The sequence below is a fragment of the Oculina patagonica genome, chromosome 4 (assembly GCF_052425735.1).
Source record: "Oculina patagonica isolate OP01 chromosome 4, crgOcupat, whole genome shotgun sequence".
Taxonomy (NCBI): Eukaryota; Metazoa; Cnidaria; class Anthozoa; order Scleractinia; family Oculinidae; genus Oculina; species Oculina patagonica.
This window is the reverse complement of record NC_135761.1, coordinates 15,092,214-15,104,297: the sequence shown is the minus strand read 5'-3', so window position 1 is coordinate 15,104,297 and position 12,084 is coordinate 15,092,214. Positions and strand designations below refer to the sequence as shown.

Genomic DNA, 12,084 nt, shown 5'->3' with positions numbered 1-12,084 from the left:
TAGCCCAGGATAAAAGCCGATGGAGAACTGAAATCGTCAATGACCTATGCTCCACTTAGGGCTAAGGGCTAGAGTGAGTGAGTAATGAAAATTGTTTCAAACGTTCTCTTATCTTTCTTGTTTTTCTCTCGGTTTCGTCCAACGCACTCGCGCTAAAACCGGACTGTTTTGCGTTCTATTTCGAAACGTAAAGAAGGAATATTCAATCACAAGTAGAAATTCAACCAAGTCAACAGCACTAGTTAGCTGCACGCGCCACAACTGAAAGATGGAGCTTGCTAAGAATCGATCACTTTCGAGTCTTCGTTCTCGTCGTTTGGATTAATAGGAATATTAATCTATTTAGGAATGTTCTCCTCGCGTTGTTATTTGAGGTACCAGCCTGCAGACGTCGACGCAACCAAATAAGGCCAAATGAGGAGATGCCCTAATAGAGAGGAGCTTGACATTTTTTAAGGAAATTTAGAATGATAATTGGTGGCAAGAGCTGAGGAAATAGCTTAATAAAGAGGAGGTTTTCTAAAGAAGGAAGAGGGGCTAATGTTATTTTTTATCACCTAGCGCTGATTCATGACTTTTTGTTAGGAGATTTAAAATAATTATTTGTATGAAAGGAAAACTCTAAAAACATATTCCTACCTACAATTAATCGTTTTACTTGCTGTTGATGCATATTGCCTTATTATTTGGCAAGGGCAGGGGTTTTATTAAGGGAAATCTGATTGGTAAACAACTGAGTAAAGTAATAGAGGGGGCTTAAATATAGAGAAATGGGGCCTTGGCAGATTGGGCAAGCTTGGAGCTTGGGACTTAAAAGAACGAAGCGATATGTTAAATATAAATATATTTTTAATTAGACATCTTCCACGTCACCGTCGTGGTTGCGTAATAAACTATCTACGTGTTTCAACAGTTTTGTATTAATCTTGGAAACAAAATCCTTTCGTCTTCATTTGTATGTGGTACGGCTAGTCTGTTTTACAGCTGTGTGCTTAGTCACCAGGCCTTTGAACAGAATTTAGTTTGTTTTGGTACAGACCCTGCTGCTTGTCTTATCAGAACTCTCCTCGTGTTCCCATGGCACTAGCTAGCCTGATTTCTGTCACGTTTGTTCATATTGCACAGAACTGTTGGTTGATGTAGGTCTGTTTCTTTAACCAACGCCCGCTATCGTAGAGGCCGAGCTCTTCATTTCGGATATGACCACAGACTTGCGGCCCACATTAGCCCGTGGCGTACAAAGCCCATTATCTGTTCCTAAAGTCGCAGTACGTTAATTAACAAGTAGGTTCGGTTAAATTTAACAGAACTGTAGGTTGATGCAAGTCTGTTTCTTTAACCAACGTCCGCTATCGTAGAGGCCGAGCTTTTCATTTCGGCTATGACCACAGACTTGCGGCCCACATTAGCATCCCGCACGCTAAGCTCGTTATCTGTCCCTAAAGTCGCAGTGCGCTCAATGTCACGTGCTCTTGATAACGATATACAGAGCATGACCGCCACAAATGCCCGTCTGTAGTCAGACCTGCGCAGTGTGTAGATGAAGACGTTTACAACAGAGTTTAAATGCAGAATCCACACGACTGAAGTGTTCACTATTGGCGGCGTGTTCATGTGAGAAAATGCCATAAGTCCACGAGTGATTAGGAATGGAATCCACAGGAGGAGAAACACAAAAATGACAACTAATATGGCGACGGTAGCTTTGCCCTCGAGGCCTGCAAGAAATGTAAGAATAAGTCTTAGTTACGGCATGGAGCTGCATGAAAAAAGTGACTTATACGTATAACATCTGTTTTCAGAGAACTCCTAAAATTTGCACATTGCAATTTATTCTCTATACTTTCTGAATAATATAAAGCAGAGCCTCTCTCCTCCGCAGAGGCTCCTTCAGTGGATGGGGGAAGGCGAAAAAAAAAAAAACCCAGCCCGTACGAAAAAAAAAAGAGGCCGAAAAAAAAAAGAGTCTTCTGCGAAGCAGAGAGAAGCACGACAAGACTAGACTGTCATCTGGTGAAGTTAGGTTAGGAAAGACTATCGGAAGTCCTCGGGTGATCTTCGAAAATCTTCGGAAGTCTTATGGTTATCTTCAGCAATCTTCGTATCATATTGGGAAATCTTCGGGTCAATATTTGTATCTCAGAAAATTCACACTTTATCTTCGGAAAATGCCCCTTGACTTAACCCCGCCCTTATACCAATCACGATAAGAAGTGTTAATGTTACGGCAAAAAAAAAATCATATCGATACAGCTAACATAAAAACAAATAAACAAACATGCACACTGAAAAAACCTGACAAAGTGGCAGTTGCCAACGAAGCCAAGAAACAATTCAAAACTTTAAAGAGATGCTACAAGGCCAACAATCTGCCAGCCACTTTTGCACATGTGCGCTACACAAGTACAGGAACAGCATTTGTCATCCGTAATTTGCATGTCAGCCTGAAAAAGGCGAAGGAAGAGGGGTTTATTCCTCCCAAATTCACGCCACATGACACCTCGAGCTGTATTCGTTTTCTTTTCTCCTGCGCCTGTCACGCAGGCAATTCACACGCATGATCAATTTTAATAACACACCATGACACGAGATATTTTTGCGACCAACTTACTAATTAAAAGAATGATCGTGAAATAAAAACAATGTTTTTAATTTCAATATGGAAACAAACATGTTTGTGCAACAGCCTTACAGTATTTAGAACAGCGACGATTTTGTTACTCTTATCAACAGTTCAAATACATTATCATAATTACTGAACTGTGAACATCTCACGATAACAGCAAAAAACAAAAGGTTTATTTGATCACGTTTTGTTTATTTGTTTTCATGATCACTGACCATCACTTGCAGAAGTTTCAGTAACAATCCGCTTCGACGCTCGTTTCCCACATCAATGTAGAGATAACCTGATTTGTTTGCACACTCTATAAACTTGCATGGCTAAAGAAAACTCGGCACAGTCAAGTCAGTTTGACAATTAAAGTTCATATCGACAATTAGAAAAACACACTTTACGTGATGTTTATTAGACAAAGAATAAAGATAAATTTATTTATGAATAATGTCTATAAACAAATAAAACTTATACCTAACCTGGGAAAATGCTCTTTTTCCTGTTTGTTCGATTGACGCCGAATCTTTCGATGTCAATTCTCTTTTTCTGCCTCAAGGCTATGATCATGACTCGCAAACTCATAATCAGGAGAATAAAGAAAGGTAAAACGATGGTCATCAACAAAGCAAAAATACTAAGCCATAACGGTGTTCCTTCCCACGACACACCACAGTCTAAACTTTGTGTAGAAAACTCTATATTGCCCAAAAACGCAAACAGTACAACGAAGAGAACGCTCTGAAACCACGAGTAACCAATCATTAGGGCGATCGTTCGCGCTGTTACGCGGCTCATATACCTCAAGGGATCACTTACAGCGATGTGTCTTTCGATAGCGAGCATGACCAGTGTTATAGTGGAAGAGATGTAGAATGGATATGATAAGAGCCCGCCAACTTTGCATAGTAACCCATCGTCCGCAATGATGCTCAGATCCAACACTGTAGCCATATGATATGGCATGAGTAGGGAAGCTGTCAGGAAGTCACTTATTGCTAGATTCAAGATCAAGTAGCTGTTTACAGCTCGGCGAAGTCGTTTGAATCGGAGAATAGCGATTATAACAAGCAAGTTTCCGCAAACTCCAAAGATAATTATGATTCCAAGCGTCGTTGCTAAAAGTGATTTCTCTGTCGTTGTCCACCAGTGAAATGTTGATTGTGACGCCATTTGCACTTGATCTGGTTGCGGTCTACGAACGGTTCTGATTTCTTGAGAATGTCACTTTGGAAGATATTTTATTTTGCCAGTACGCTAACTGAAACAACAAGAAAAAAATATTAACTTAAATGGTACCGAAGATATCAATGTGTTTTTCATTGTACTGGTACTTCCATCTGTTATCTGCAGTATCGTATATGTCGTGTATATATATAAAATGTTGATTTTAAACTTATTACATGATTACTATTTAATACGTTTAGTAAACCGGTCAATATCAAATCATTCTTACAGTTCATCGCATAATTAGGGCTTCATCGCATCGAGCAATTTAGTTTTCAGTCATTACTTCACTGTGTTAAAGAAAGAACGAAGAAATTAAGATGTCTAAGATTAACGGATTAGGACATTACATCGTGCATGAACAACAGAGTATCTATTTCAACCAATTTCAAGTATGATGGCATTCTTTGATTTCCTTTCTCTGAATATGCCTCTAAAGATATCAAGTTTTTTACGAATCATTATGTTGTTTACCTCTGTTTTATTTAGGTCAAGGAATCTAGCCTTGTAGTGAAGCCCATATATGAGTTTTGTCGCCAAACTTTGTCAACAAACAAAAGGTATAATCTTAATTTGTTTTTCTTCGTTAAGTGGCTTCTGTCATCGAGATTGTTAGTTTCGAATATCAAATACTTTTGGAATTTATTATGATGGTAACAGTTATACAAAACTGATAAGAAGCTTTGCTTTGAACAATCTAGAACTACATCGAATTTACAACAAGCCAAACTACTTCCGCCCCGACAATGAACTTCTGACTCATTTAAAGTTAACATTTGAAACTGCCGTTTGCCTGACTACTCAAAGACGAGCAAACAAAACCGTGTACTTGAAATGAACTACTCTTTGTGTACCTTGCTCCTTGAAAATGCGATTAACTGCTTAAATGTTGTTTCAATGCCAATGTCACCCGGTACATGTATATTCAAGTTTAGCTTCGACGGCATTTATAATGACTGGCACAAACGTCTTCTATGACTGATTCACACTGCACTCACACTTGCTCTTAATAAGCCACTTACCAGTTGTGTATTCGATCAAGCACAAGACAGTAATGTTCGCGTTCTGGATCTGAAATACGTATATTCACGGTTTAGTCACAAAGTCCTTGTAAATGAACGGTGGACAATAACATATCGAAAATTAAATCAATCTGATCAACTTGCACTGTTGTTTTGACTATTCATCCCTGAGGGGCATGAAATAAACTGCTTATTTAATTAGAATGTATAATGACTTTCCTAAAGGTTAATTACGTCATAGCTTCTTAAAGGAAAAATGAAAGAAACTTAAGACTCTTCCTCTGCGCGTAAATGGGCCTGTATCGAGCTAAGATGGGATTTGAAACAGAAATCTTGATCGAGAAGGACTTTGTTATAACTTCAAACCAAAATAAAATGTGTCTTTTCCGATAGCGATCTTTAAAAATAAATAAATAATAGTCTTATTATTTCATATGAGAATACACCGCCCATTGGGTCTATAAATACTGATAACAATTCAAATACCATTCTCAGCAGGATGAAGTTGAAGCGTATTTAAGCTGGTTGACAAATGATGACCTTTTGTATCACGTACGACTTGATGAAGGAGGCAATATTACCGGATAAACAACAAATTTTGCAATTAATAGTTAGTATAGGTACAATACAAATAAATGAACAGTTATTATTATTTTTTTACAAATGAAAGGGGTGGATTAAATTCGAAGAACATATCCAGCCTAGTTCTTGAATGCAGTTTACGCAAAGTGTATAAACATATGAACCATGTCCCACCGAATAATCCAAATTTAGAACGTCATTCCATGGATCTCAGCAAGATAATAGTTTCCTGTGAACACATTTCCTTTTTTAAGTCTGACAGACATGAAAAATAAAAGAGCTTGAAAAACAAAACATTAAAAAAAATAAAAGCGGAAATTTGCCAAAATGCCATTTAGTTTAATTCTTGTGAGTGATTGAGGCCTTTGTTAGAGCATAAACTAATCGAGACAGTGTTTTTTAATTAATATCTTGTTTTGAAACTATTAATTGCAAAACGTCTGATTTTCAGCACGGCTGGATGACGAGGGAAACTGTGGTTTATTTCTAACTCTGCTGGGAACAAACACTCAATACAAGCGCAGCCTGACCTCGACCTTGAAAGTATCTTGAACAATCAAGTGCTATCATAATAGCATTCGTTGCTACGTCACTATTTATTTTGGTCTACATTTTAGTTTACTTGAATTAAAGACAAAAAGATCGAAATTGAAAACGAAAACTTTCAGTAAAAGTAAAAATACTTCATAAGCGTCCACCATTTGGTCCACAGCTTTGATTCACGAACATGGTGGGCATATATCTAAAAGGTATACTAAAAACAAGAAAAAACATCCTTGATAAACGTACGTATCTAGAATAATCTAGTGCTATTAAAATAGCATTGGCAGTTACGTCACTATCGAGTCTACATTTTTTTTTTTCTTAAATTAAAGACAAGAAAAGCGAAATTGAAAACGAAAAACGTTTAAGGGAAGTAGGAATTATTCATATAAGGCCACCATTTGGTCTGCAGCTCTAATTGACGAACATGGTGGGTGTATATATGAACGGTATGCTGGAAAAGCAAAACATCCTTGACAAACTGATATCGAACTCGGTTTTCACATAATATTATGCACCACTTTGTGGAGAAGAATCAACGGTTTTTGGTGATGCAGAAGGCACAACATTTATCTACGAGACACTGACAAATCACTTTATTTTGTGTTAAACGAGTTAAGTTTTTTTTTGTTTTATCAAGACCAGTGACCTTAGCTCCACATTATTTATTTTTTAACTTCCGAACAGTCAGACACGATGGTGCGTGACTGTTTACATGAAGGGTCTTCAGAAAAGGAGTTACGTGCCTTTTTACATGAATTATTGAGCGCATAAAATTCTAGAGTCCAACTAATAAAGAGGGTTTTAAAGTGAAATAAATCTTGTATTTCCCAAAACGTTTTCTGCAAATCGAAAGTGTCGAGAGAGTATCAAGACTTTACCGGAACGAGCAACTCAGGTGTTGTATTTGCTGTTCTTGTTGTTTTTTTTTTTTTTACCGATGCAGGCCTTTAATAGTATAGTCTCCTGACATAATGTCGATACAATGTATGCTTGAAAATATCTGTCTATTTTGCGAATACTTAAAGCCGTTTCATTTATCTCCCGTGACAATTCACCTAGTATATGTCAAACTGATTAAAGATATCAAATGCGTGATATCTCTCTGAATGTTTCAAACAGGTAATTACAAATAATTGACAAAGTTTTAGCCACCTTAGTGGCATCCCTGCCTTTGATAAATAGTTATACACATGTTAATGACACCCATACGAGAGAAATAGGCATCGGGCCGAGGACAAACTATACATTAAAAACAGCATCTGAAGAGATACAGGCAGTCGGCACTTCAAAAAGAGAAAAAAGGACAAAATAGCAATTCATTCTTTTTGTCACAACATACCATCCACCTTTTCAAAAAGGGGATGTCACGCAACGCTCCTCCCCAAATAGGGGGAGGGCGTTGCGTGACATCCCTAAAAACGGCTGCAGAAATAGAGACTTGCAGAAAATGGAGCCTTGATAGAAAGAAATAAGCCTTTGTCGAAAAATACAATTAGGCCGAGGTATATTTTTTTTGACAGAATAAAAATACGCTCTGTATCAGAACGCCCTGATTACACCACACCCCTAAAAAAAATTAACTCTTTTCTAAACAGAGGACTCTCTTTGGCTAAACGCCATGCCAAACACCTCAAGCAAGGCAACAGGCATTACTGTCTTTTAAAACTGGTCTGTATTTAACTTAATCCGTGGCTCTGTGGCTAATTTTTATCTTTATTCTTATTTTTTTTTTCGTTGTTTTTAATTGTTTTGTAGTGGAGTCAATAGTTTTTTTTTTTGAGTCCAGATTTTTTGAGTCCAGGTTTTTTTGAGTCCAGAGTCCAGAGTCCAGAGTCCAGTCCATGTTTTATACTATGCCGGAAAGGATTAAGAGGACGGTGTTCTCTTTTAAAAACTCCACCAAGAAAAATACATGCAATATATAACTAAGAGAAATTTATTACTCGGAATTCGAGGTTATGACAGAGATTAATCGGCGAATACGTTTAGAGTACTGTTACTTTTGCGTTTTTTTTAGGGGCAATTCTGGTTCGATAATTGCCTTCTAAAAGAGTTAATTTTTTTCAGTTTGTAGAACTGTTGTATTTCGGAGTACATCGGTTGGCTGAAAATAAAAATTCCTACAGAAGGAATTGTGTTCAAGCCAGCTAAGGTTTTATGTTTTGACAAAATAGTCCTTGCTGTAGCCAAAATAAAAATAATCGTGTATAATGTTTGTGCAAAGCCAAGCGTAATTAATCACTTCATCCTAAGATTGTTCAAGAAGTAATTTCTCCTTGCAATACCAAGAAACTGTAACGTAAGAACGCAAGCAAATTCTCAGAACTAGGATTATTGTGCCACTTACCTAGGGAGAATTAATATTTTGCCGGAGCATCATATGCATACACGCGAGAGAACTTCAACGAAACATTCAAGCCGGACAGACTCTTTACATGTGGCCGTGGCACGTATCATTTAAACCTTTCCGTTTTTTAATTAAAAATAAAATCTTAAGGCTTCAAAATTTCAAAGAGGTACTCCGTCAATTTCCGTCCTTTTCGCTTGTTCGCTAAGCAGTGTGTGATTTCATTTCTCGCGCGATTAGTTGATAATACCACTATTTGAAAGCATCCTTACTAAAATTATATTCATTAGGTGGCGGCTAAGAGTCTTGAAAGTCCTTCAAAAAATCTAAGGAAAATCAATTCGAGTTTCATTTATTTTGCCGCTTTTCTTGGATTTAGATAGGTCCGATCTCCATTAAGATCTTTCACTCGCTGACTGAACATAATCGAACATAAGGTATAATACGTCCGGATTGCTTTTAGTGGACTTTAATAAAACGGTTCCATTAGGCCGATGGATTAAGCAAAAGACAAAAACGAATAATCTTGGAATAATTGCTTGCAAGTTCTTTAAAGAAATAAATTGCAAAACAGTTCTCCGGCGTTAGCCTTAAGATTATCGTTTGGACATATGTCGCACCCTAAATGAAGACATGTTAATTAGAACAAAATGTCTGCATGCACTGATCGTGTCAAAAAAATTGCCAAAACACTTTTCGATTTAATTTGTTGGACTGAAAAGAAGTTGTCATGCTACGATAATGAATACACATTTTTCAAAACTGACAATTATGGATTTCCTTTTTTGTTCGTTTTTAGCAGGGAGTCGTGAAAAAGCAGGCAGTCGATGTATGAGGAGGATACGAGTGAGCGCATTCGATGCTTGTTTTTGAATATTGATTGAACTTGAAAGAAATAAAAAAAAAATCGTTCGTTTGTCTGGTAATTGAAAAGAGTACCAAGTTTACAGTGACTTACAACACGAAAAACGAAGGGCACAAAAGAAACACCCTTTAGCAACTATGTCACATATCCATGAGCCATCTGCCAAAGCTTTGAAGAATATATTTTAGTCACAACAATACTTATTTACAACATACAATTACAGCTGTTTAGAAAGTAATCGGGCATAACGCACTATTTATACTACTATAATTCATTCTCACTGGTCACTGTATCAAAAGCTCTTGAGACAGCTTACAAGTAAAATATTGTAATTTTATTGTGTTTATAAATTTTCAATCATTTCTGTACACACGAGAACAAATAGCTTGTAAATATATTTGTAAGCAGCACATATTGCACTTCATTTTGCTTTTCTGGTTGTTAAATGTCTTCCGTTTGGTGACCGCTGATACAAAAAATAATTTCTTACCTTTTGAAAGTGTTCCGGTTTTCATTAGTGTCACTTGCAAATTTTTATGTCAATTTGAAATGCTTCAAGTGCTTTGAAACAAATACTGAATGGCTTATTTTCCAGAACTTACCAAATGTGTATCGGTTCCTAGATGCACAGTAACGCCTTCAACTCAACTTGTTTGCTGCTGTGAATTTTTAATTTTAAAAGTGCTCGTCGAGAAAGTAATGCTTTTGAATATCCGGCCTTTCTATATGAATAAAGTAATATCTTAATTCTGTCGAGAACCTGTCAATCCCATTTAATCTACGCTAAGTGTTTTCGTCACAATTTACGGGAATTGCTTTTGTAGAAAATCTCTTTTTGGTGACAAAAACCAATTTCACAGCCTAGTAATTGAATTCAAAATTTCTCTCAGGCTTTTAAATAGACAAAAGCAGTCTCAATTTTAGAATCTCAATTCCCGGATGTTCTAGCTTGGATTTTCACTCAATTAGTTTCCTGTTGTCTCTGAAATTTTATGACTAAAGAAACAGCTGGAAATCTTAGTAAACAACAGGGAACTTCTTCTTAGATTTCTACAGTTTGTTTTTCGGTTTCCTAGAAATATACTGACATTGGGAGATGTCACGTTTTTATTCAATTTTCCCTTAGCGAGCCTTTCTAAGAACGAGTGAATCTCTTGAACAACAACAACAATGACAACTACATAAAATAGGTTATAAGTTTTTTTTCTTTTGTTTCTCTATGTTCTGTACTACTTTGTTCAATGTTTGAAATTATTTTTCTCTGACGCCGATCATGAATTGTGTTTACATCATTTACCTAGCACAGTGTACCCTGACTGGCTAACCCTTGGGAATAACTTCAATCATGTCAACTGTTTGTTATACAACAAGTTGTGAACAAATTATATTCTTCATTTCAAAGAATAGATAGACACTTCTAGATTCACTTACCAACCGACGTACAGCGCGGTCATGCAGGATCAACTAAACAGTCAAATTTGCTTTAAGAGTAAAGAAAAACCTAAGAAAAGCAAAAAAAAACAATACTATTAAGTTCAGCCTTGCTTGTCAGATATAAGGCTGAAATTAGGACAGACGTGACCTCGTCTATAATCGATGTGACTTTCCACCAATGAGAAAAAACTTTAGAGAATGGTTTGCAGTAAATAAATTGATCATTCTTATCTTTTAAAGATTGTATTCAAAACATTTTCGATGTCGCGACTCTTAATCCGGAATAAATGACTTGCCCGCCCACATATTAGCGGGGAAAAATGCCGGAGGGCTTCCTCTCAGACAAAATTGAAAGTCGATAATAGGTGCCATGTTTTTTTTATTAAACTACATTCCAAAATTTCAAACTTTTTTTGAACGCTAATTTCCAAATTTCAAAGAAAATTATTAAAAACTTTGACATTTTTGTGGCAAAAATACAAAGACATGTATTTTTTTAAAAAAGGGAAGAAGAATTTAATTCATATTGCCACATGTGCTGCGCAAATGGAATTTTACTCAGCTCCAAGGTTTTTATTAAATTGTTCCCCATTCACAGTGAACAAGTAACACAAATCGTATTTGATATATTCAGCGGGATGGTAGCATGGTTTTTTTTCCATGGTTTTTTTGCCGTGTGTCTCTCCAGTTATAGATCACAGATGACGTCATAATGCAGTCAGAAAAATAAAATAAAATAGAATAAATTAAAATAATAAAAAAGCCAGACGTGGCCCACTAACCTCTTGGCAAATGGGTCACTGATGTTTTTTACCACATTTTGACTTCTTTTGTGACTAATAACTGAACAGGCAAAACGGACGGAACAGGCAAAATGGAATGTATTTGTTAATTAGATTTTTAGAAAATAGTTGATATTATTTTCATAATGTTATACTATGTATTATTACTAACATTTTTATCTGTACCTTTCTTTTGTTTGTTGTGAAGTACCTGAAAACAAGCTGTAGCGATGAGTATTTTTTTTTCAATCATGATGAAAAAACTGCATCTGCTTTATTTTCAACGTGCAAAAATTCCGTCAATAGTCACTTTAATGATTAAATCAAATTTGAACTAAATCTATTAATAGTAACTTCATCGTACAATATTTTTCGTTTTTATGTAACTGAAGCCGTATTGAAGACTGGAAATTGCAATAACTAAATCGATTGATGAAATGACTCGATCTTTTGCCATACGCTTCACTTCGCATGAATTTTCTCATCAGCAAAATTTCGCTAACTTGCCATATTTCTCACCCCTGAGCTGTTTTCCGGATTTGAAATGCTGTTTGCTTTTTTGTTTTTCCTTTCGTTTTGGTCAATTTGGTAAATCTCTCAAATACAATTTTTGACTTTCTGGCTTGTATGCAAGGTCAAGTACTTTCGCCATAAATAACGCATTT

General features: G+C 36.2%; 1 protein-coding gene across 3 annotated transcripts; it reads right to left on the bottom strand.

Moving 5' to 3' along the window:
• Positions 1-835: 835 nt before the first annotated feature.
• LOC144649603 (trace amine-associated receptor 7e-like) lies at positions 836-5,786 on the bottom strand. 3 transcript variants are annotated; one of them, XM_078509128.1, is made up of 3 exons: positions 4,864-5,786; positions 3,097-3,875; positions 836-1,718 (listed from the first exon to the last, which is right to left on the bottom strand). In XM_078509128.1, exons 2-3 carry the CDS (start codon positions 3,785-3,787, stop codon positions 1,336-1,338), a joined length of 1,074 nt encoding a protein of 357 aa, XP_078365254.1. In that variant the 5' UTR covers positions 3,788-3,875; positions 4,864-5,786; the 3' UTR covers positions 836-1,335. The 3 variants fall into 3 exon arrangements, with proteins under 3 accessions (XP_078365254.1, XP_078365256.1, XP_078365255.1); XM_078509130.1 differs by lacking the exon at positions 4,864-5,786 and adding an exon at positions 4,071-4,791; XM_078509129.1 differs by lacking the exon at positions 4,864-5,786 and having other exon boundaries at positions 3,097-4,791.
• Positions 5,787-12,084: the final 6,298 nt, after the last annotated feature.

What these genes read in the sequence shown, in the direction of transcription:
- LOC144649603 (XM_078509128.1), bottom strand. Translation starts at nt 3,787, where the DNA reads ATGGCGTCACAATCAACATTTCACTGGTGGACAACGACAGAGAAATCA. An exon ending in GAAAAAGAGCATTTTCCCAG is followed by an intron (nt 1,719 to 3,096) that starts GTTAGGTATAAG and finishes CATTTCTTGCAG; the next exon opens with GCCTCGAGGGCAAAGCTACC.